This window comes from Protopterus annectens, chromosome 1.part2, assembly GCF_019279795.1.
Source record: "Protopterus annectens isolate FY-2018-M chromosome 1.part2, PAN1.0, whole genome shotgun sequence".
Lineage (NCBI taxonomy): Eukaryota > Metazoa > Chordata > Ceratodontiformes > Protopteridae > Protopterus > Protopterus annectens.
In genome coordinates, this window is record NC_056727.1 from 242185764 (window position 1) to 242213100 (window position 27337).

General features: G+C 38.0%; 1 protein-coding gene across 7 annotated transcripts in view; it reads left to right on the plus strand.

Annotated features, from left to right (window-relative positions):
* The window catches only part of MEIS1 (Meis homeobox 1), a 575725-nt gene that overhangs the window by 408251 nt on the left and 140137 nt on the right, over positions 1-27337 (plus strand). For all 7 annotated transcript variants that reach the window (XM_044055841.1, XM_044055794.1, XM_044055816.1 and 4 more), the window contains exon 9: positions 21603-21679. In XM_044055841.1, the coding sequence (XP_043911776.1) occupies positions 21603-21679 (77 nt within the window). The remainder of the gene's footprint in view (positions 1-21602; positions 21680-27337) is intronic.

Genomic DNA, 27337 nt, shown 5'->3' on the forward strand with positions numbered 1-27337 from the left:
GCCTGGATGTGAACGGTCAGGGATGATCTTCCCTGCCCTTTTCATGACTCTGGAACAGTACAGGTCCTGTAAGGAGGGCAAACTATCACCAATGCACCAATGATATTTTCGGCAGACCCGCCTATTCGATGCAACCTATTTTTGTCATGTTTAGTCACAGATCCAAACCACACTGTTATGAATGAGCAGAGGACAGACTCAATGACTGCTGTGTAGAACTAAATCAACAGCTCCTGTGGGAGACTGAACTTCCTCAGCTGTCACAGGAATTGCATTCACTGTTGTGCCTTTTTTATGATGGCCCCTATACTGGTCTCCCACTTCAAGTCTTAGGAGATTATAGATCCCAAAAACTTGATGGATTCCACAACTGACACAGCAGTATTAAATATAAAGAGGGGAGAAAATACTGTAGTACCACTTATAAAGTCCACTGTCATCTCCACACTTTTAATAGTGTTCAGTTCCAGATTATTCTGACTACACCAGAGGGCCAGCTGCTCAAACTCCCATCTGTATTTAGACTCATCACCATTCCTGATGAGCCCGATGATAGTTGTATCATCCAGGTATTTAATAAGTTTGACAGAGGGATCCTTAGAGATACAGTCATTAGTGTAGAGGGAGAATAACAGTGGGGAGAGCACACATCCCTGGGGTGCACACGTATTGATCATGTGATAGCTAGATGCAAATTTCCCAAGTTTTACATGCTGCTTCCTATTGGTCAGAAAATTGATGATCTGTTGACAGGTGAAGGCAGGAATGGAAAGCTGTGAGAGTTTCAAGTGAAGAAGTTCTGGAATGATTGTATTAAATGCAGACCTGAAGTCCACAAACAGAATCCTTGCATATGTCCCTGGGTAGTCAAGATGTTGCAAGGTATGGTGCAGACCCATATTAACTGCATCATCCACTGATCAGCTCTCTCGATAAGCAAACTGAAGGGGGTCCAGCAAGGGAACTGTAATATCCTTCAAATGGGCTAACACCAGCCTTTCAAAAGTCTTCATGACCACCAATGTCAAAGCAACAAGCCTGTAGTCATTCAGTCCTGTAATACTGGATTTTTTAGGGACTGGAATGATTTTGGCTTGTTTGAAGCATAAGGGAACTTCACACAGCTGTAATTATTTATTGCAAATCTGAGTAAAAACAGGAGCCAGTTGACCAACACAGATTTTTAGACAAGACGGTGAGACCCAATCTGGACCTGCTGCTTTCTTAGTGTGCTGTCTTTTAAAAAAATGACTCACATCCTCTTCAGAGTTAATTAATGCAGGTTGACTGCACTAGTTTAGATAATTTTAAGAATGGCTTGGACTTTTATTATGGGAACATCTGTTTTAGTATATTGGCAGGCTAGAAGGGCATTAATAGCCATGCTTGAAACATTTGTATGTATGTATGTAACACTTATCTTTGCATTGTGAATAATAGCAACTCTATTATAAAAAATATCAGTACTTTCAAATAGCTAAACATCTGGTTAGATCCACCTCTGAGCTTTTGCTACAACATAAACAGTGCATAAAAAACATCAATGCATTATTATTCTCGACCAATCAAATCCCCCCGTCCAAAATGTACCAGAGCAGCAATTGAAAAAGGAATCCTTCGCTCACAACTTGAACAGAACCTTCTTTAAATAGTATCATCCTCAAAAAGAACTCCAGAAACATCAAAACAATTGAAAAAAATAATCTGTAGATCATCACTCTAACCCCAAAACAAGAACAGCACTGCAAAATATTACAGAAATCAAAATGGTTCCCTGTCAGTGAAGCAAATTCCTCCTAGGTAGCTATACAAACCTCTGTATAATCAATGTTTCCTACCACTGACATCCAAACATGCACAACTTTTGCCTACCTACACCGTTAGGAATTATAACATCTCTATTCCTTCCCTGCAAGCTCCCAACTCTAAACTTCACAGCACTGAGCATAGCTTCTCAATTTTCTGCCCCAGTCTGTGAGAATCTCTTCCCTCTCGTCTAAAGCAAGCGTCCTCCTTCTCACTTTTTGAAGGAAACTATCAAGAGACTGAGGTATATTACTTGAGGCTTGTAAAAAGAATAAGTCAAAGTCTTTTGGCAGTATGAGTTTAGCCAGCTATGGCAAACTTACTAGATTGCTTTACAATGGATAAAGTGTTGGTGCACACACTGCAAAAGGAAGGTATTTTGCATTTTTCAAGACAGTGATGGTAATACAGTGAGAGTAAAACTATCCAGAACATGGTATGTTGTTTTTTTCAAGTTGGCTTAACTGCATTCACTTTTGTAAGACTTTACCATGGCTGAGATAATACAGTGGGCTGCTAGCAATGTATGTTGATGTAGATCGGATAGAAGATGCCACAAGGACACAGTAATCAATGTGGAACAACGCTTACCTACCAACCACAAAGCTGGCACTAGTACATACAGCAGTTTAAAGAACTTAGCACAATGCAGTATTCTAAAGTGGCTTTAAACTGGTGCAGCTGTACTTTGTAGCAAGTGGTACTGATGCAAATGTACTCTGTAAGTAGTTCTTTTACTTTTAATCTTTTGGATGAAATGTCTGGGAATGTTACCTGAGTTTAAAGGGGCACATATGACAGTGACATTATTATCTGTTTTACATGCCTTCAAGCTGAAATTTATTAAGCCAAAACATAGAAAAATAATTGAAATCCATCCATCCAGCCGCAACTTCTTTTTTCCCATTTTTGCACATGGGGCTGGGGTGTCAATTCAACAGTGACAATCATCTAGAACCAAGGTTTAGACCGCTGGATGGTTAGCCCTGCAGCAGTAGCTCTTTCATACAACAAACTCACACCTATGGTCAATTTAGTGTGTCTGATCCACCTATTGCATGTCTTTGGACCATGGCAGGAAACCTGAACCCTTGGAGGAAACCTAAGCAAACACAGAGAAGACATCCAGACTCTGCACAGAAGGCACCTCAATCAAGAATCGATCTGGACAACCTCTTGCTGTGAGGTGACAATGCTGTCTGGTGCACCACTATATAGCCCCTAGAAAAACAAATGTTGAAAGATTATAATATAATTTGTGTCCCTGCATAAAACTGGCACTATTAAGTTAGTTTTCTCTTTTAAAATATCTGCACCCAGTAGTAATGGAGGTAGCATCGTATTCATGCTATAGTTTCATTAAATATGTTACCATCAGCTTGATTTTCAGGCACTGTGAAAGTTTATTATCAGTGTAGTTATCTAATGAATGTGCACTGAACACTGCTAGGGTTACGTATGCATTCTTCATATGCCATTTCGAGACAGTACCTGAGAGCTTTGATGTAGCTTTATCTGTTTATCTGTCAGTAGTCATGTTTTTTTTATGTTTATACTACCACATGTATCTCTTTGAGATCACATAAAATAGTAGACCAAACTTACAAAACTGCGTGAAACAAGTGTACTGCCTGTTAAGAACTAACATTTTAAATGAACAACTGTATTCGACTTTGTAAGACGATGCAGTACAGCTCAGTGAAAAAAACTGAGCAGAGGTAAAATTGTCTGCTAAGCATAGTAAACATTGTTTCAAATGAAGCAACTGAAAACGACATCGGTCAGTTCTTACATTTTCTGTGCCGCAGGTCTTTATTAGTAAAAGGGCTTAAATAGCACCCTCCCCTGAATGTATAGTCTAATAAAAAGAATAATCCTGTTAGAAAAATGCAGTGTATTAAGGCCAAGCATTTCAGCTGGGCCCCACTGTATACAGATTGAAGAAACTGTGAATGGGGAGCAAGTCTCCTTGTCTTATCAAATTAAATGGTTATGCTTTCAGTGCACAGCATCATAAAGGCAAAACATCATTTGCATTATTTCTGTGAGTGGCAGAAGTACTTGTTATAGTAGTACACAGGAACAACACTGCCCTATTTTTCTTTTCCCCACTTTTTTTTTTGGTGGGGTTTCTTGCTCAGTATTTTTGTATAAAGCAAGTAACACATGCAAATGGGGAACTGCTGAATACAGCTGGTGATTTAGCTATTTCTGAACTAGAATGCTTTGTTTTCTTCTGGAGACATGCTGATGTAAGTGACCGACAATTATAAAGGTGATGGGGGATAATTATGCTAATAGCATACATATCTGATGGTTATTAGATGTTTCTGCAGCTCCCCAAAAATTGCTTCCTTTTGGAACTGGCTTTCATTAGCATTTAATTTTGTGAATAGATTTCCTGTATGTATTACAAGTATGTGACCATGTAAAGAATGCATTTGTATAGTTTTACATTCCTGCAATTACTTGTCCATGTGAACATTGAGTACATGTTCGCAAATTTTAAAAACAAACAAAAAATATTACTTGTAGTCTAGTTAAACAGCAGCTTATTTTATGATTTTACTCCCAGCATGTCTAATGAGATTTATGTGATTTTTCCCTTTGTTGTACAAAGAGTAGGAGCATGGATTCATTTATATGCTATGAAAAAAGGAATACAACTGCTAACATAATGGACAAAGCTTTGTGCTTCTGTTTTTTTTTTTTTTTTTTTGATAATCAAGGTAGAGCACTAAGCCCCACAGACCTTTTTCAGGTCCTTTTCGGGTTACATGTTTGACAGAGTAATCATGCCTAACAGTCTACCAGCAAGTACATTAGCAATATTTAGTTGTTACCATATATTTCTGATTAACAATAAGCAAGTTGATTCATAAACTGTACACGATTACGAGATTTTGACAGTTAAACTGTCATGTAGTTAAGTAAATGTTGAATCTGTAACATATGAAGAATTCACAAGATGTGGAATTTAATGTATTGTAGTTTGAAGAGTGGAAGGGCTATGGAGAGGGGGGCTGAGGGGGTACAGAGTAATGTTGGTTAGCCAGAATGGAAGAAAAATGAAAACAAGAAATGGTGGCAGAGAAGGAGGAGGAGTCCTAGTTGACAACTTTGTTAGTAGTTTCCTTGGGTAGTATAGTAGCTTAACACATTCCAGTAAATGTGGGAAAAACGCATGCTTTCAGACAAAGCCCTGTCTTACATTATTAATATTGTATGTGGAAAGAAAATGACCACAGCAGGCTGAGTGGCTTAAATTGCATCTAGACATTTTAAGTTCATCTTCAAAACAGGACAAAAGTACTCTTACAGTGTTTACCATTTGTCTGAAGATGTTTCTGGCCTATATGAAAAAAAAAACTTATATTGCTTGTGTAAATAATTCAGGGTACAAATAAAATGCATTAACTCCTACTAGATGGCATTCTGTTTCACTTTTTTTGAACGTGTTACACAGTTGGTTAAGATTAACATTTTGGCAGGTCTTATTGCTGTTTACAAGATCTGCACTTGAATCTGTGCTCCTTCAATATTAGAGCCCTGGCAGACTGCTGGCAGGCTGCTTCCAGCTGTGGTAAGCATGGTGCAGTGAATTGCTTTTGAATGTTCTGTACTCAAATAAGCAGTAATTACAGGCTTAAAGAGGTTTAGTGGTCCAGTAAACTACATAATCACCCCTTGAATTAGCCTAGGCTCATCAGTTGCAGTCCAGCAAGCTCAAGTCCCCTGTTTGTGTTTGGTCTCTACTAACGTAACAACCTGAGCAGCAGGTGTGGAGCAGTGAGCGTCTCCCCTTAAGTACAGCTGTCTGCTGGGGACAATGTTGTCTAATGAGATATGACTCTAGCATTACTCTGCTCTAACAGGCAAATTAACATAAATAAGCAGTCTGTAGGCATATTAGAAACATGCTTTTGTTATGCCTTAGACTTTGTTACCTGAAAGCACCATGGCTTTTACTGATGTTTTATAATGGAAATCAAGTTTTGATTCTTGCTTTGCTGAAATGGTCTCAGCAATGACAGAAGTGAAATGCACCATCACTTAATAGTGAGATATTAAATAAAGTGGTCAGTGTTTTTTTGCAACTCATTCTAACAATTTACCAAAGTAACCATTCTAGATCTGGATAAATTAATGTCCTAAGTAAAGAGCCAAAGTAGTATTTCCATTTGTCTGACAGTTGTCAAAATTGGCAGTGTTTTTTAAAGGCAGAAATTTCTTTATATACACATTTTGTGGAGCAGCCTGGATTTATTTAGCTTGCATAGTATGTGCAAGCATTTATTGTGTAACTGCACAAACGCTGCTCATTGTGTAATATTCCTAACTTAATGTAGTGAAATTAGCACTGCCAGATGAGTCCCAGCTTGCCTTAATTGCTAGGGATAAAGAGGAATAACATACGGACATGAAGCAAGGAAGTATATCTTGCCACCTCTTCCACCCAATTTTTTTTATTTTGTTTGTTAAACAATACTGTGTAACTGGTGTTAGATGTGTCTATGTTCCTCCCTGTTTTTTATACTAAGTACCAGAATGAGAACAGTACAATATTACTGATCAGTCTTTTTATTTCTGATGACAGCTACCAAACAATTTATAAGGCATGCATGGTAGTTTTTACATATTTTGAAGGGCACAGTTAGTAGCTGAAAACCTTTCCTTTGCTGTCTTTAGGTTCATTTTTTCCATGCTGGACATTCACTGTTCCTTACATGCGAGTCACAGCAGGACATGCATTGTAATTAGTCATGTTGTTGCCTTAAAGATACATCTCTTCTGTCTTCCAGGCACTTTTTCCCCTTGTGCTGAATTACACAATGCGAATAACGAGTGATCCTAGAGAAAGGAAAAGCAAAGACACTGTTAGCAGAGTGTGATTAAAAATAAATACAAATATCAACAGCATAATACAGTTTATGCTGGGGGGGGGGTATTTCACAAAACTCATGCAGAATAAATCTTTTCAAACGCTCTTCTATACTCAGATGAATGCAGTTTCAGTGAGTGGCTTTTTCTCATATTTCCTCATTGTGATTGTCAGAAGTGTACAGAATGTGTTGAGTAAGACCCCCTGTGCACTAGGATTTTGTCACTTTTCCCCATAATGGTGTGCAGTTAAGATGTCGGTATATACAAGTTAGGGCTTGTGGGGAGCCAGTCCCTCAGAGAAGGCTGTTTTGTGATAGCTTTATGATGTAAGAAATGTGATGAAATGTAGCTCATACTGCAGTAATTAATATTAACAGAGATCCTACTGTTAACGAAGACTCACTGGCTTCATTTAGTGCTCAAGACCATGTCCTTGCACAGCTTGGATATGGTAATGATGAGCTATTTATTATGTGCAGCCATTACTTTGCTTTTAATGCAATTTATTTGGTGCCAAGTTAATCCTGTGCCATGTAGCTTGATCCTGAGAGACCAGCAGATACTTTTTCATAAAACACAAGCATTATCCTATAGAGGTCCCCAGCTGACCTGTCTCACTTGTTTGTCTGAAAGTCATATTGTCAGCGGTGAAGGAAAGATAGTATGTCTATCTGTAAACCAGTAACATCAATTCACAGTGGTAATTCATGCTAGGTAAACTTAGCAGTTCATCAGTTAGGCAGCAAAGGCATTAGATCAGTAGGAGCCATGCATGTGGCTTAACTGGACCTTAAAAACTTGTTTTTGACAAAGTATAACAATACATAATGAAAAACGAGACTTGGTGTGTTTCTTTGGGGGATAACATGGCAAACAGTGAGTGGGCGGGCAACAGTATTGCCAGCATATGAAGTAGAGCAAACACTCTGATGCAAAGATGATGGCCTGAAGGGCCACAGGGGGTCTATACTGAGGCCATTCTTTCCACGGGATCCTTATAAGTAATACTGTAGAAGGATATGAAATAATTAAACTTCTTAACCATGGTTTATACAAAACATGTGGAAGAATGATGACAGAAGATTGGTGTAGAGATAATCGAAAGCATTGCAACATAAAGTTGGTGCAGTGCAGCTAAGAAACAAAATCCCAAGAAGACAACACTTAATCTGTGGGAAAGCAGTAGTGACAACAAATAAAGGAATGGGTTCTGAAAACCAGAATCAGTCATATTCACTGCTAAATGAGCTTGAACCTGCAGGCTGTTCATTTGTCACATCACAAAGTCACTGTGAAACAACTATGTGTTCTCTATTTGACAAACTCCTATCCTTACATGAAAGACTGTACCCTGGTACCCTTGAAGGTGCTAGACAAGTTCACGTGAACCCTACGTGCTGACTATAACATTTCAGTATGGAAAAAGACCTAATTTATGACATTCTTAGCAATGACCCGTGTTGACTGCACTTCTGTTCATCAATACATGACCAAAAAAGACTCATTAAAACAGTATAATCTTCTTTTTTCTTTATTTAAATAGAAACAAGCATGTTTACTTATCAGACAAAACATATTCCTGGCAAGAGACCAGTATTCTTGCCAAAACAGAAAGTTCATGTTAGTACCATTACCTTTATCCTTTTAAACAAGCAGCTTTCTTCAGCTAATGCAGGAGGTGAAGCTTTTCTTAATTTCACATTATGCTTGAGTATGACTGTAAATGAAGTCAAGCCATACTCAGGTCACACTGTTTTACTTCACACAGCCTTTGTCATTCACTGAGCCCCTGTTAAGGATATGATCACCTAGCTCAAGGCCATAGCTAGTAATGGTTAAGCTGGATAAAACACTCTGTAACTTAGATACATCATAACAGTAATTACAACACCTTCATAACCACCTGTCTCAAAGACATCATCAACCTCTTCTTGAGCATTGACTATTTCCCAACCTCTTAAAAGCTTCACCAGTTATCACACCACCTAAGAAATGCTCACCATCTTAACAGCATCCCCTTCATCCTGTTCAGATTTTACTTCAGCCCCTCTAAGTTACAACAATATTAGAGTAGGAACACCAGGTTTGCTGTTGGCCACTCCTTACTGAGCAGCTATTTTCAGAATCCTATGCTCCACAACCAGTCTTTACCAGTACCTGAACAGTTTTACTTGCATCTCCCAGTCATATACATAGTTTTGTGACACAGTTCACCTACCACATTTATTCTTCTAATGCAAATTTATGATAGCTATAATTATTATTCTCACAAAAGAATGAAAAAGCAAAACGAACAGGTAAAACACTTGTAACCACAAAATCCACTCATCAAAAAGATCCACTGCTGGAACACCAACTGCTGAGACCTTGGAGCATAAAACCAAATGTATTAAGAGAATCTACAAAAACAAACAAAAAAAAACAACAACCAGGTTTGACTATTTCATCCATTACACATTAAGGACTTCTGTGTCAGTTGTTCTAAAGAAGTCCTAAATGTGTAATGCACAAGAGTGCTAAACTTAGTTCTGTTTTTTGTGTATTCTCTTATGAACTGGATACATATAATTATCTAAAACCCTGTCTTATACCCCAATTCTTAACTACAATATTAGCATTTTCTGTTTTAGGGAGTTCCTTCCACACACTTCAGTTTCTTTGAATTTCTAAATACTAATCCCAAGGTCTTTGATCTATTTGATAAACCCACTAATACACCTCTTCAGATGCTCAATGTTCAACATCTACTAATGCATTAGTACCTTTTATACTGTAATAGTTGGTTTTATTTTATATGACTGTAATCTAATTAATAAATGAATGTGTAATTTGTAATGTGTATTACTTAAGGTCTGTTCATATATATTACAGAATGTCTGTTTAAAAATGTTGGTAGTATGTTGGCATTTTTCTCCCCGGGCCTTCACTGAAAAAGGTTTTTTCACTAAACCTAGTCAGACAACTTTGGTAAATAAAAGCAGAATAAAATAAAATAAATAATTAAATCAAGAGTATGAATTAGGCCTGTTGTGTTCAAGATCCAAAAACGAACAACATGGAGATCTGGTCATAAGGATTGAGTTTCAGAAGAACAGCTGTTGCGTTTGGAAAGGAAGGTCATATTGCATGACACTTCAGATTGTACCCCTGGTAGTGACTGTAGAATCAGACTTAACAGGAACAGGCCGTCAGTTTGATGAGGCATATATATTGTCTTGGTGAGCAGACAAGATCCATAAACGTAGGCTGGACATGATAACACACTGCGCATTTTTACATGGAAGAAGGTTGCCATGTGCACTGTGAGGGAAACCTCAAGCACATTTTGCTACACCACATCCCCCCCCCCCACACACACACACACACACACACACTGTCAAACCTAATCTGCCATTCTTTGAGGCATTTGTTCCCTAGAATTTTGGGAGTCATGAGATGAATGGTTGCTAAAGGAAATTACCTAGCCAGTACTATGGGGAGTTTATATTCAAAGTACACACCTGGGGATTCATAAATCAATGAGGCCCCCCCCCCCCAAGAAAAAATCCTATTAGGAATGTGCAGTAAAACATAATTTATTAACAAGTGCTTGCCATATTTTGACCTTAGCCAAAAATGGATACTTTGCAAAGATTTTCATGCAGATTATAGCAGCAGAGGTAGCTGCCAGAAAGCTGTGAACAGAGTGACATCCAACAAGCTACTTACATTGTAGAAGCAGAAGTTAGCAGTTAAATGGTTAACTGTACAAAGGCATGTAAACTTGATGGTTTGGGGAGGCTCTCTTCATTACATACCAAAGTTTAGCTCAAGGTCAGCTTATATTATTGCATTAAACTTAGCTGTGGAGGAGGCGGACAAGAGGAAAAGGGATGAAAGAACTTCCGAAATTGTTCTCCCAACAAAAGCAGCCAAAAAAGAGAACATTGCCTTGATAAGGAATATATTGGAGGGATGCCATAACTCCTTTTGCTAGGGACAAGTCTTCCAGTGGTTATTTCCAAAATATTTTTAAGTATAAGCCATTGATTAATGTATTTTTCTTTCTCCCCCTGACATGGTGCATTTTAGTTGGAAAATTGCTTCAACCTTTGCGGCTTTGTAATAGTTGTTTAGTGCTTTTGATATAGAGGCACTCTGTGTCAAATGGTATTACTAATCTTGGAGTTGGAGAGGGGACAGCTTAGCCTTCCATTATCTCAGTAGCAAGCACTGTACAGGATTATTTTCAAATTTTCTACAGCCATTGCAATGTGCTGCTATAGCAAGCAGAGCAGGGGGGAGGGGGGGGGGGTTTGTTACTGATACTTGGTTACCAGGGAAGATAAGATAAAGTGTAGCACTGTCGTGGCATCCACATTTACAGACAGTGCTGGAAAATTCTGATGAAAGGATCACATTTGGACAAGTTGTAGCGTTAAGATGTGAAACTGGAAATGTTCCAGTTGTGATGTCCTTTGTTATGAACTGATGTGACTTGGAGAAACAAGTACATTTGTTTTGAAGTCATAGCTAGGCTTACCAGAAATAAACACTGTATGTATTGCTTTAATTGCATACTGAAAACAAAGATAGTGTGTGCCTGCATGCACACGCGTATATGCGTGCATGTGTGTGTGTGTGTGTGTGTGTGTGTGTGTGTGTGTGTGTGTGTGTGTGTGTGTGAGTGTTCTTTATGCACATATTCATGTACATGTATTTGTACTTCTTTAACTGTAAGTGTGTAGCAAGGCTATTTCTTTGTATAGCTGGGTAGGTAGCTAGATAGATAGACAGATAGATAGATAGATAGATAGATAGATAGATAGATAGATAGATAGATAGAGAGAGAGACAGAGAGAGATAGATAGATAGATAGATAGATAGATAGATAGATAGATAGATAGATAGATATAGATAGATAGATAGAGAGATAGATAGATAGATAGACAGACAGACATAGATAGATAGACAGATAGATAGATAGATAGATAGATAGATAGATAGATAGACAGACATAGATAGATAGACAGATAGATAGATAGATAGATAGATAGATAGATAGATAGATAGATAGGTCTTTCAAATGTGAAATGATGCTGGATAACTGAATAAAATGTACTACTAAGTTGCCAGTACGTGCATTCTTTTACAGCAGCCTGTTATAGTACAAGAAAAGAAAATGGTACAGCAAGCACACCAACCGTTGTGTTATATTTTGTAAAGATTAGTAATAAGAGCTTACAAGTGGATTCTTTTCTAACAGTGACACATTATTAACTTCATAAAATCTTCATAGTACAGTAACAAGTGAATATAGTTGACAATTGAAGCATATGTTTTGAGTAATTAACTTTCTGTGCAGCAAATCATGGCTTTTATTGTGGGCTATTAATGCCTGTTCACTTATCTTGTTATTAGATGCAGGTTCCCCTTCCCACTAGTCACTATTCTTCCTAATGTATCCACCTCTTTATTCGGGTCTTGACAGGAAAACCAGTCTCTGTTGTGTGAACGCACGTGTGCTCTATTGATTCTGGGAAGAAGCTTAGCTTTCCCATATATAATCACTGCTTTATGGCTTTCACTCATCCTTGAAGTATTAATGCAGTTCAAATTGAATGCACTCCAGAAGAAACATTACTCCCTTGCACTGCATTTTACTTTGCCGCAATCATTAGTTGTCATTGCAAGATCTGACAGTAATTTTGTTTTCTCATCTAATGCACTCCTGCTTTCCCTGTGGCACAACACATCTCCTTTCTCAAATTCCGAATTTGATCAAGTGTCTACAAATAATTTTTACAATAAACTAAAATGTCATTTTCTTTCTTTGTTAGATAGTTGTCAGATTTGTTACGATATACGTAAGTAGTCATACATACGAAGTACATTTTGTAGGTGATATAAATATTTTACTTTAAGTATTTTCATTGTCAGAGTTTCATGATGTCCACTAAACAAAACCAAGAAACTGTGCTGAAGCAAATACATATCTGGAGTTATAACAAAAGAGATAAGCTGTTTTAAATTACCTATTTTACTCCAGATATTAGACAGTTACTTCAAAAATATTTGTTATTTACCATTTTGCCTTGGTTTCCAGTAAAGAATGGTGTAGATACCTCATGATGAAAAATGCATTAGATCATTTAAAGTTTCTTATTTGCGTGTGTGTGTGTATTTGTCTGAACTTGAATGTGTGTGAGTGTGATTGTGTGTGTGTGTGTGTGTGTGTGTGTGTGTGTGTGTGTGTGTGTGTGTGTGTGTGTGTGTGCGCGCATTTGTGTGTGCATTCAAGTGTACGCATCTTGTAAAAATTAAGTAAATGAATGCTGATAAGAAATGCCTAGTAATCTTATGAAATGGCAGTCACAAAATATGTGAAACACTTGAAAGTAATCATATGCAAAAATATTTTCCAGTGGCAAGCCACCTGCACCCCCCCATATGGAGGGCTGCACATTCACACCCACTGCTACTTATATGTATCAACTCTGTGATCACTATAGCAGGGAAAAGGTGAAATTCCCCAAGATAGTGCAATGTTGATCTCTAGTACAATATTCTAGAACTGCATGCTACTGAATGACAAAAAAAATCATAAAAAAATAATAAAATCATTGATGTAGTGATATTAAGGCAGACAGCCTCACAAAAGATGCTTTATATTTAATAAATTTCACCATACTGTGACTCATCAAAATAAAAAGCTTTAATGGTTGCACCTTGCTGAGTAACTTCTACTGGAGATAACCATCTCTTTCATATGACTACAGTAATTATATCTTTCTTGGAAGTGACTGTTTATTGTATAGTTACTGAAACTTAGATAAGCGAAAATGGAATAAAATGTTATGGGCTGTTTAAAGCTGCAGGGATTTTAATGGTTTCACACATTTCATTAATGATTTTTATACTAGATATATTATTCTAGCACATGATTTTACCTCTGTGCATTCAGCTTAATATGCTCTCAAAACGTCTAAAATTTGCAAACTGGAAACAGAGTTCTTGGTTCTAGTAGCTAGAGGCAGTGAAAGCATTATTGTGTAGTGCATGAAATTATACAGTTTGAGCTAACTGCCAAAAACAATGTGTGAAGCCTGAGAAGAATGGCAAGGAAATGTAAACTTGTATTTTCTGAGTAAGAACTCAAAAACAAGAGTTTACTTTAATGTGAAAAAACAGACCCGCATTTCATGTACAGCTGTCCTGCTGTCATTTTGGAACTGCATTTCATTGTACTGTGCACAGTTGTTTTCAGTGGTGTAGTACTGAACTATTATCTGCACATTTATTAAAAGTAGTTTAGAAAGGCTGTAACATGCACCTGTCTCATGGTGAAGAGGGATGACTATGACCCAGGTGACTGTTGTTCAATTAGTGAGATGGTATGGCACTGTTTTAGCGAGATTCTCCTCTTCAATGTTGCGTGTTTTCAGTCTGTAATATTGGTATGAAAATCCAAAACGTGTCATGATCCTTGCAGTAATTTTGAAGCAATTGCCTTTTGATGTTTCATAGCAGAAACATTAATAGACTGTTTCAGCTCATGCTGCTCAAAACAAGCAGATGAGCAGCGACACAATAAAAAAAAAACAACAGCCAACACAATGCACAGACAGCTACACTGCATACTGAAAGTACGCTAGGCATGTTGCTACAAGACACTTTCAGATGGCAGCTAGACAGACTTGTGTTCCCCACCCAGCACTGTTGCAGCTTCTACATACTACATACAATTTAAAGACAGAACATTCACATAAGTCCACCTGTACATGGATGCACACACACATATATTTGCTCAGAATCTCTTTATGGTTGGAATACATGCAACTCTAAGCATGCAGAAGGCTGTCCGCATGTTTGCAGTAGAATAAGAGTTATATCATTGCCATAAGAAACTGTTGCTGGCACAAGAGCACAGCTGATTCACACAAAACAGGTCAGTAGGGTTTTGTAGCGTATTCCTGAAATGTCATCAGTCAGAGAGTAGAAGATCGTAATGAGATGCAAACAGTGTGTACTGCATATGAAGGGGTACTGAGCACCGTGCAGCATCAGTAGTGTGTGGAGTCAGTGGTTCTTAGCTGCACAACACGCATCATAAATTTGATTGCATTTAGGTTGCAGCATGCAGTTACCCACCATAGCATTATGATCTTTCACAATGCCCAAAATATATACCACAGTAAAGGTAAAGCTCCATGGTTTAAAAATGAGCTTTCCAATTGGTATTTCTGTGTTCAGTTTTAGAGCACCCTCTCGCTTTCACTCCTGTTATTTAAAGAGGTCCCTCAGGACTCCATTCTTGTTCCTCTTCTTCTTTCTGTTTCCAATAATAAGCTTCCACTTCACCTCCTTCACTTCTCTCTCTATCACTCTCTCTGTCTCTCTCTTACGTTATGCTGATGACGTTGTCTTATTTCACTCAGAACTGACCTCCTCAGCTATACAGCAACAACTGCAAGCTAACGTCCTTTCTCTTATCAGTTGGCTTATTAACAAAAAGATAATTCTGAACATGTCCAAAATTAAAACAATGCCGTTGGTATCATCACTAAACAGCAGAAAACTCTCAATCGCTGCTTATCTATGACTATCTTGACAACCCCCATTGATTGATTCATCTCCTTCAAATACCTTAATATGTGGCTTGATCCTGCACTAAACTTTTACCTTCACCTAGAACAAATACTGAAGAAAACAAATTCCCTCCTATTTTGCTCCTATAAAATCTCCCACTTTCTCTCCAGACCAACCAGGAATGCCACAGGCAAAGGCATTCTACTAGGCCAGCTTGAATATGAGCTTCCACTAGTTGCAGCAGCATCCAAGAAAAACTCCTCCACCATCCAAACTATTAGCAGCTCTACCCACAGTTTCATTACCCTCTCCCCTACAATTAAGAATCATTGTATAACACTTAATAAACCCAGTTGGCTACCTCCCCAAAAATGTGCCAGCCTGCTTCTTGGATTTCAACTCTACAAAATCTTCAAGGGATGCTCCTGTCCTTCAGAAGACCCCCCCATTATGATCTAGGAAATCTTAAACACTCTGGTCCACTTCTTCAATGTCACAGAAACAGACGTCATTGCATTAACCATGACTTCTCCATCCTATGCCCCAACTAATCTTATAAACCCCACCTCATAACCCATCATTTCATACTCAACTTAAACATAATCTCAAGTCCGAGTCTGCTGGCAAATACTTTCCCTCGGGACACATCACCTAATCCCCCACTTCCCCCTTCACTGGTCAGGCACCTTTATCTTTCTCTCATTATTTCCCTACACTAATATAGGGCATCTCTCTTCCGCATTGTATATATTGTATATAGTTAATTTCTGTGTGCCTTTACCGTACTTTTGCTATCTTTTATACTTTGTGCTCTATCCCTTCACTATTTCACCCTCTTCATCTTTTCTCCTTACTCTAACCATCCCGTCCTATTGTCCCCTGTACTGTGTACTTTATTGTTATTATCACTGTTATTGATTCATTATTGATTGATTGCTGTCTTCACATAACATTCTGTATGTATTCATAAGAATTCAAGTTAAATTGCTTGTCTACTGTCATTTATATTTCTCTGGGCTGAGACTAAAATAGGTTCATTTGGATCAGTACTCTACACTGGTTACCAAACTGGATGAGTAAATAAATACATATTTGTATGTTTGTGTGTGTCTGTAGATGTATGTGCTTCATGCCATTATCTAGTGTAAATGTTGCAGGTCCAGGTACAAACTGTCATGCTGCGCATCATAACCAGAATCTGGCATGATCTGGTTCATCGTCTTAAAAACCTTTACAAGTTAGAGAGACCACAGGTCTTATATAGCTCATACATGAACCTTTTACAGGTATATAACTTATCTCCCTTACCCATAATGTTATTTTAACCTACCTGTTGGATCAGGTAAGCCCACCAGACATAACTCTCCCTTTTTAGGTGCAAGCCAAGAGAACTGTCTGGTTTAGTGAATTGCTCAAAGAAGGCACATTCAGGAATCAAACCCTGTACCCTGCCCACAAGAAGCAGCTCATTAACAGCTTAGAGCTTTAGTCCTCTGTGTTACTTGCCAGACATAGTATTTCTTTCTAACTCATCAAGTCTTTTTTACCACTCAAGCAGCTTGCGTGGGGTAACAGACCCAATGTATTTTCTTGTTACACAGGCAAACTTTCATCTTTACAAGTCTTGTATCTTTGTTCATGTATAAATAGATCTATATATATATAGCTATATATCTATATATATCTATATATGTATATATATATATATATATATATATATATATATATATATATATATATGTGTGTATATATATATATATACGGGTCCCATTCAGAATTTCGAATATTAAAACTTCGAAACCCATATGATCGAACACCATATGTTCAAAGTTTTAAAACTTTGAAATTCTGAATGGGGATCGTCATACAGCACAGACTGGGAGATTTCCCTTGTCCTCGCTGGAGTGCGATCTCGGAGTTGGTATATTTAAGTTGCTGGGGGTGTTGGGGGCTTGCCCCCCTGCTATACACAGTTTATTTTTTGTTGTTTGTGTTTTGCTTGTCTACTGCATATTTTCGAACATTCATATGTTCGATCATATGGTCTCGGCCATATGGAATTCGAACATTTGAACGTTCGATCATGTGAAGTAGACTCATATATGTGTATATATATATATATATATATATATATATATATATATATATATATATATATATATATATTCAATGATCATTTGCAATCATTTTCTGTCTCTGCACCAATCCAGATTTAATTTTTCCTCTATACTGTTTACAGATTTTATTTTCTCCCCTTCCCTGTAGACTCTTGAGCTTTTAGACACACCTTTACATTGGCTAAACTCTTATATTAATGTGTCACCTTTTACAATTTCTACTCTTTTGTGTTTGCTGCCAGTTGTATAAATCTGTTGCTGCTCTTTTCTGGTTGTGCTGATTGTGGAGAGTAGCACTGTCTGTTGTTAATTAAGCTGTGCTTCTCCTTGTTGATATTTTTGTGATTGCCTGCCCATTTGATTTTTGGTTGATACCGTTATGGAGTGAAAAACTTCTCATTTCAAAAATGATGAGCCCTGCAAGCAATAAATTCTGCCCTAGGATAAACTGTATTGTGTGTGATACATCTTGACATCCAGCATTTGAAATGTGAATTTAATATCTGCAAAACATTTAACAAAGGAATATTAGTTAATGGAAATAAAGGATGGTGCAGTGGTGCAGCACTAGCATTGTCACCTCCCAGCAAGATGTTCTCTGGTTTGATTCTCAGCTGGAGTGCCTTCTGTGCAGAGTCTGCATGTCCTCCTTGCATTTGTGTTGGTTTTCTCCAGGTTCTCCAGTTTCCTCCCATGTTACAAAGACATGCATCTAGAGTGTTTGTCCCTGGGCCTCTGCTGAAAATTGGCTTTGCTCCTAGTTAGACTTTCCCAGTAAACAAATGTTAAATAAATAAAAATTGATACTGAAAAGGTTACTGTCTAAGGAAGTTTCTTCCCATAGTGAGTCTTCCATCCCCAAAGTTCCAAAGATTCAGCACTGGAGTTTTCAGAACTTAAGTCTAAGGTCAAAGGTGACTAAAGGAGGGAGAAGACAGAGAAGCCCCTCTATAAGGAGTCTGATGCAGTCCTTCAGAAAATGGATGACACTGCAGGATGATGGTGTCTATAGATCATTTTGGTATTATGAAGCATCTGAGTAATGTGATTGAGAGAGCAAACTAAACTCTTCACCCACTCTTGCAAGGTGTGTGTTGTTTGCAAGACATGCATGCACTTGTGTTTTGTATGTGTGTGTGTGTGTGTGTGTGTGTGTGTGTGTGTGTGTGTGTGTGTGTGTGTGTGTGTGTGTGTATGTGCATGTGCGCGGGCACATGTGTGCATGTTTGTATACGTGTGTGTGTGGGTGTGTGAGAGCATACGTGCATGCGTGTGTGTGTGTGTGTGTGTGTGTGTCTATATATATATATATATATATATATATATATATATATATATATATATATATATATATATATATATATATATATGTATATTCATAAATGCAGATATACATAGATATATATTTATAGATATAGATATAGATATTGTCGGCTGAGGTGCCTTCTGTGTGGAGTCTGCATGTCCTGCCTGTGTTTGTATGGGATTCTTCTTCCTCACACATTCCAAAGAGATGGATTGGGCACTCTAAATTGGACAAAGGTTTGTGTGTGTGTGTGTGTGTGTGTGTGTGTGTGTGTGTGTGTGTGTGTGTGTGTGTGTGTGTGTGTGTGTGTGTGTGTGTGTGTGTAAAACATGGCTCTAGAAGATTGTCACTGTTGAAATGACACCCCGACCTGATGTGTAAAAATGGGAAAAGGGGTTATGGATGGAGGGATGTATATAGATATAGATATAGATAGATAGATATGCATGTAGCTGTATGTATGCATAATGTGTCGCTCTATCTCTCTGTCTCTCTTTTTGGTGTTCTTCCAGAACCCCAACACAACCACATAATAAAAATGCCAAAACTGTCATGCATATTTGGCTACACAGATTGTAATACCTGTGTGTATCTGTGTGTTTTTGTCATCCTACAGAATCTATCAGTGCCCTACTTTATGATATAAGTTGCTGGTATGACCATCCATCTTTGCCAAAACTTGTTGCACTCTGGAAATGTATCTTAATGGCCTTGCGCAGTTGCTGTTGTTGTTGTATCTTTTGGCTTTTCCCGGTTAGGGGTCACCACAGTGGAACTCTGGTCTGCTAATGATTGGCAGTAGATTTTTACATACCTACTTGCCAGGCCTGACGCACAACCTTCAACGAAGGTATGCCCATTCACGCATGTCTCCACGCAGAAGACGCTTTAGCTGAGAATCGAATAGGACAACGTCTTACTGTGAGGCGACAATGCTACCACAGCACCACCACCGCAGTACACTGTACATTTCACATAGCAGCACACAACAGCCATAAGATTCTTTTTCTGAACCATCCCTCTGGTCCCACTACAGCTGGGACTACATGTGCTCTCTGTCTCAAATGCACTTAAGACCACATCACTGAATCCCTGTAGCCTATTAATAGCATTGTTTTATATTTATGTATTTCTTTTGCATGTGCTGTAACACAGCAAACACCTTAGTCCTAAAAAAAGAAATAAAAAGTAAAAAATAAAAACTTAAGTTGCGCAGAGACCATAAGAAGTAACATCACAGTAAGTGCATATGTAAACACTGGATAAAAGGCGTACATCAGTGAAATGTATTTTAAATTATCTATCTTTGTGTACTTTACAGAATACAGAGTTTTATTGTGACACAGTGTATTGAGACACAATATTAGAAAACTGATTCTGGTCACAAATATTGATTATTTTGTGATGTAAAAGATGTTAAATAGCTTTATTTTCTTTTGGGCTGCTTGTAAGTATCACATCTCTGTTCGGTGTATCCACTTAGCCAAAGTGAATGCAAGTAAAACAGACATTTAGGTGCACTGGAGGAGATACCTTCTTGTACCTGGAAGAGTAATCCGTACCTGCAAGCTGACTTCATGGGCTAAACTGTGTGTAATGCTATACAATTCAGCTGAGTAGCCAGGTCATGAAAATTAGTGCATTCCTGCCTCATGCTTTTAAACTATAATTATGGACAGCTGTAGCATCATGTGTCAGCAGCAGCCAGACTAGCTTTCTTTTCTTCAGTCAGAAAAGACAATTTTGCTAAGAGTTCCTTTTTGAAGCAGTGGCAAAAGCTGTAACAACAATCTGACCATGACTGTATACACTAACAAATATATCCAAACCAAGTTTGATCATTCATATGGAAAATCAGGCCCACAGATTTAACTGATGCCAGCACGCAGTACTTTAATGCAAATAAAATATATGGTTGCATATATATATATATATATATATATATATATATATATATATATATATTTTTTGTGCTGTATAAGATGGAGAAGCTTTTTGTGCCTGCTGTTTTGTTCTTGCATTGCTTTTATGATTTTCTACTAACAAGTATTAAAATGAACCAGGTAGAAGGTGACTGACTGCCATTAGATATATTTATTTGCCTGTGTTGGTCATACTTACCAGCATCACATTTTTTATGGGTAACCCAGATGTTGTGAGTTCATTACCAAAGGTGCCCTGTTTCAGTAAGCCATTTTAAGATACATTTAAGTGCTTAGCCATGATATTAAACACATCATTTAGGCCATCAACACATTTTGAAAATGTTGCAAAATTAATAGCAGCAAATAGTAACATTAATATAAAGAAAATGCAGTGTTAACATATGCTCACTTTTGTTGCTATTGCCTTATACATAAACATATTTATTTCACCATACAAAGTTCACAATTTGGTGCACTCCTAAGAAGGACACAGTTATTTTGAAGGTAAATCTTAAATATAAATTGATTTATTTTTATTTTATATTACTCATTTGTTAACCAGACAAATCCACAAGTCATATGTGCCCCTTTACAGTGGTGACCCAGTAGTACTGTCTGGATAAGTGACCTTCTCAAAGAATAAACAGAAGGAAAATGGAAACTGAATCATATTAATGTGTTCAATTTTAAACGAATACAATCGACATGTTCAAAGTAAAAACACTGTTAATACATCTGGCTGAGATGAACTTCTCTGTCTGCATGCTCCCAGTGCCCTAATTAAAGTAGCTGCTTCTACACTTCAGTTAACTTTGTAATTGGCTTGCCTTTTGCTGCCATTAATTAGATGATTTCATATTACATTAATGATTATGAGTGAGCGACACACCTCAGCATTTTCTGTGTTAATTAATGGCCGCTCTGTGACTGTTGCAATGCTTTAGATATTTTATAGGATTGATCTCTCTAAAAATGTTTCTCTTTCATATTTTCTAGCACCCTTACCCCTCAGAAGAACAGAAAAAACAGCTGGCGCAAGATACGGGGCTTACTATATTACAAGTAAACAACTGGTATGTGATTAGATTTTATGTTTACATACAGTCTGCATGTCTGCCTCTGGCAACAAATGATCTGTAAATTAGGATGGCACACCCATATACTGCCTACTTTCCTGAGAAGTCAATGATTACAAAAAGAGATACTCCCTGGAAGAGCATTACCAGTTGTTAGCTAGTAGTTGTGCTTTTTAGTTTTCTAATTTTACAGTTTTGCTGATTAATATCATATTTATATTTGGCTGTGCAGTGATTTTCACATTTATGCTACTGTTCTGTTGATCATACACCGATGTGTGGTGTTATAATAGCAGCTCTCCTGTGGCTTCAAGTTGTGGTTTTGGTGGCTTGGGAATCCCACATGGACTTGTGCTGTTAATTGTCGTTAGTCATTGGCTTGTACAACTATGCCCATTACAGACAGGTGGAATAATAAAGTGATAAATCATGTACCTGTGATGTCCATGCACTTTCATAGATTTTCTTTTTTTTTTTGACCATTTAGCTTTTACTTCTGAATAAATGTAAAACCATAGTTATGTACTGCTTGCTGTAATACCCATATGAATCCTTCCACTATGTTTTAGTATACCAGTTATGTGCCCTTGTGTCTTAAATGTAAGTGATCTCGGAAGTGTTGGCTTAAATCTCAACCAAATGTTTTTCCAACTGTAACACAATAGGTTGCTGGTTGCTTTGTGAATTACCTGCTGCAGGAAATACTCACAGTGATTTCTTCGCAAGGAACAGATACCCTTGTGTGTTGCTGCTTTACCACTTTTATCATGATTTCATGGGCATTTCTTAACCTGGATGTGACAGAAGTTTATAGAGTGTAATAACTGTTATCACAATGGACCATCAGTAAATTTGTTAGTTGAATGAGCTTTTGGCATGTCGTATTTTATTGGAGCAGTGTAAATATCAGACTGATCTTTAAAGCGTGAATGATAATAGAGATTAGTTACAGTTATGTTGGGAATTCGGTACCATTGTTGGCAGTACTAATGATGTATGATTTGTGTTACTTATGAATCCAAGACTGACAATCAGTTCTTAACAAGCTGTAATACGGGCTGAAATACAGCACAAAGGCTTTGAAAAGGTATGATTTGTTACACTGTGTTAGTGCAACACACTTGGGTTTCATAGCCATCATTTCTGCAGGCTATCAGTATCTAATACCCTCTAAAAGTAAGTGTATCTAATTAATTGTCTCAATATCCTAGATAAGTGTTTGTGATATGAAACCCTACACTCTTTGAAGTGAAAAAAAAAACAGAAAATGGTGTAAGCAGGCTAGAACCCTGCCTTGGGGGTAGCCAGCGAAGCGATAAAAGTCTTCCTTTCCCTATTCAGTATGTGCCCGAGATTAATATTTCCAAGGCTCTGATTACATGGCCTAATCCATTTGAGTGAATAAATCGTGTCTTGATGTCCGCATCACCTGCATTAACAAACATTGCTCCTTAGTTATAGAGACTTTGGAGGCTATGGGAAAGATCTCAGATATTTTAAACTCCATTACTGAAAATGCAATTTCTGTCAATATAATCCCTATGTATTCTTCAATTTAGTACCTTAGCGATAACAAGCTACTTACAATATATTTGCCTTTGCAGGATTCATTTACAAAGTACACTATCTACAAGGCACAGGCTGACTAGCATAAACAGAGCTTGCAAGGTTATCAGCTTGTATGACCTTAGAGCACCCCTTGTGAGGTCATTTTGTAACTGTTACTATGGATATTATTTATGAGAAAAACAACACAATACAAGTTTTCCATAACCATTTCAGTACTATGAATGACATTCTGTAAACTTATGTGTACTGCCAAAGAAATTTATTTAATTTTTTCAGGTCTTGCCTTTTCTGTATTTAACTGGATCCTTTTGTTAATCATAAAATGCAAAACTATGTATATGCATTCTTGATAACTAATATATGCAGATATTTACACTGTGCCTGTAATGGGGTGTACAAGTATACCAATTACATTTGTAAACAGAAATCATGCCCTTCAGTAAGGTATTTGTCAGATTTTTTGTTTCTCTTCATTAGACTTTTAATAATCACTCAGATGAACTAGGTGTGTATATGTACACAAACACATATACATGCACACATGGATGGAGGCATAAACGTGTAAATATATAGAAGATAAATATATAGTTAGGTAGGTATGTAGATAGAAAGAAGAAAGAGAGAAGATAGACAGACAAAGACGCACATACACACACACACACACACACACACACACACACACACACACACACACACACGCACGCACACACACACACACACACACACACACACACACACACACACACACACACACACACACACACACACACACACACACACACACACACACACACACACACACACACACACACACACACACACACACACACACACACACACATATATACACACACACACACACACACACACACATATATATATATATATACACACACACACACACACACACACACACACACACACACACACACACACACACACACACACACACACACACACACGCACACACACACACACACACACACACACACACACACACACACACACACACACACACACACACACACACACAGACTTGTAGGTGTCACCCAAGAGGTTACAGACAAAATAAAAAATCTCAGGTGGTGCGACCTGGGAGAGTACAGCTACTATTTATTTTATTTTTATTTATTTTACATTTGTTGACCGGGTTGATCCGACTGAGCCAGTGGCTCATTTTCAGCGGAGACCCAGGGAGAAAAGCTCCAGAGTGAGATAAAAATATAAATCAGATACAAAAACTTAAAATACAGTTCAGGTTACATACACATATTCAGAAGTACATAAAAAGTTACAAAGACATTTATACACAGTTTACCCTGGTAGTGAACTGATGTTAAGAAAACAAGACGCACTATTGTGAGACAAACAATTTGAGAAGATAATGCACATCAGGAATGGATTTGGTAACTGAACATAAAAAGACTTAAGATATACACTCAGAGGTACATTGCAGGGGGTTCTAGGCGTTAATCTGGGTTAACTCTGGCAAAAGATGAAATAGAGGAGAGACACTGACAGGTGATAAGGATAGTTTAGAGGAAATAGAATCAACAGAATAACCATGTTTATAGTGTATTACCATTGGATAATTAAGGGAGATAGGAGAAAAGTACTGAGGAGAGATGAGAGATTGGAGGTTGAGAGAATGGAAAGTGTAGATGAAAGGAAGATGTTAGAGGAGTGGTTCAAGTAAAGAATTAGACAATGGAAGAGGGGGTGTGAAAGGGAGTTGTGGGAGGGTAAAGGTAAGATGGGCAGAGGAGAGAGAGGGGTCTTGAATACAGAGGAGAAAGTGGGTCGGGGGATGAGTACTACTACTAATATTAGTAATAATAGTATTAATAATAATACTAACAGCAAGCAGCTGGGTGAAAGGCAAGCCATGGCATTCATGTTATAACAATATCTTCTGTTAATTAATATAAACCATCTAAACATTATGCCGGCAGTCAAGCAAAAAGATCCGCATGAGACAGCAGTAAAATAAAAAAAACAGGCATAAACATCATAGTGAGAAACTGATCTTTTGTTATGTTGTTAACAGTGTCTCGTACAGAAGTGAAAATGCCTGGAACAAAGAGAAAGGCATGGAAGGACATACGGTGTGGTACCAAGTGTAGTTTGCAGTTTGTTAACTGAATAGGGTGGCTGTGAAATTCTGAGAGTCACAAGCAAGAAGGCAGGTGTGTGTGTGTGTGTGTGTGTGTGTGTGTGTGTGTGCGTGTGTGTGTTCAAGTCTGTTTTTTTGGTTCCTAAATCTTTATTTCTCCCCACTGCCTGCTGCCCATCTGTCCATTCATTCCATATGGGAGTTGGGGACGATGTGAGTCACATTATTTAGGGGTTGCTACACCTTATCTATGTGAAAGCATGCATCTGTGCACTGACTTGACAGGCTACCACTACATGGGAGCTTGGTAGTCAGATGCAACCCCACCGTGTTGCAGTTGCATTTACAGCATGTTCTGTGAGGGACTGCTGCAGCCATTAACCTGTAGCCCCTCCCTCTCAGGATTAGGCACACCACTCCTTCTGTTGGCATTATCTTCAATAGCTGTCCAGTCATGACCCTGCATATGCTGTAGTCAAGGCATTATGTCTGTATGCCAGTACAGCAGGGTAGTGTGTCTGTGTGTTGTTACTTGAAAGAATCTGCACACTTTATTTTTGGTGATGTAAATGGATAAAGCCATAACTATGGCCCACTGATGTAGCAGGATTAGAAACTGATTGTACCCAAGCGACCCAACTTCAGGTAAAGGTTTGTGCACTTGACTGTGCAGACAGGCACACCAGAGGAAGAATCACAGACCAAAACATGCAAGACCAGAGTCCCTTGGAAGAGGGGGGGGGCATATTACAGAGGGCATCCTGTGGGTGGGCGTATGGCTCAATAAGCCCCCACTGATGGTAGCCCTCATTATTAACTCCATTGCAGGGAGAGGACATTGTGGTTCACAGTAGTGATGAAGATAATCCCTTCTCCCCACTCAGGAATGGGGTAAGGGACTTGCACAAAATGCTGTCATTCCTTTGATTTTGACAAGTGGACAAATGCCCTGATGTTTGCTTGAATAATGGCCCCTGCAGATGGCCCTCACTGAACTAGAGGTACCACCAGAAGAAGGGAACAAATAAGCTTGAGTGTGATAGTGGATAACATGATGGTTGCTAGGTAAAGTGAGGCCACCTTGAAAAAAATGTCAGTACACTTAAAGCTAGTATGTATGTCAGACATGAACTAGATGAGTGAGAGTAAGAAAGTCATTGTGGTAACTAGGCACTGCAGGTCACATTTTCCTAAGACTGAGTGGACAGTGACTTAGTACAGTTATTTGTGAATAATCAGCCCATCACAGAAATAAAGTTTTGCTCTTTTAGAACAAGATTTTAAGCTGCATTTCAAAACTAGATAACCAGACTTCAGTAATTTGGTGATATAAGCTGATCTGTGAATGTGATTACAATGTTGTATGAAAAGTGATAGTCCTAGAGGTATGTACTCAGATGCAGTCATGAAGTAAGGGATATTCACCTTAAAAATATTACCAGTAGATCAATATGTGTAGCTATTTCAGTTACTGAAGCCTAAGTAGCATTATTTGTTCTGAGTTACCAGATGTAGCCAAGCCAGTTGGCCAGTATGCTCAGTAAACATTACCAGCAGAGTAAATGAATTTGTTATTCAGTCTGAGGAAGTCTTTTACAAGACAAAGGCGCTTACTGAATAAGAGATTGTGTTTTCTGGTGAATTAAAGGCTGTTCAGTGAAGTTTTTCGAGTGGATTCTTTCTTTGTATGCTGTTTGCTGTTCTCCGTTTTGTTTGCTGCTCAGTAAACATCTTTACCAATATAAAGCTTGGTAAAAAAAAATCTTTGTTAAGGATTGGATCAATGTAGAAGTTGCTTGTGTGACAAAAGGTAGCTTCGCAGAGCCGCAGAAGTTGCATTAGAAAGGTGATCTGTTTTGAGTATCTCAGACTCCCAAGTCTAATATGCAAAGGCTTGTGTAACAAAAGCACAGTCATCACTTTTAGGAATGGCAAAAATGTTGATACATGTAAATGCAAATAGCTCATTGCCG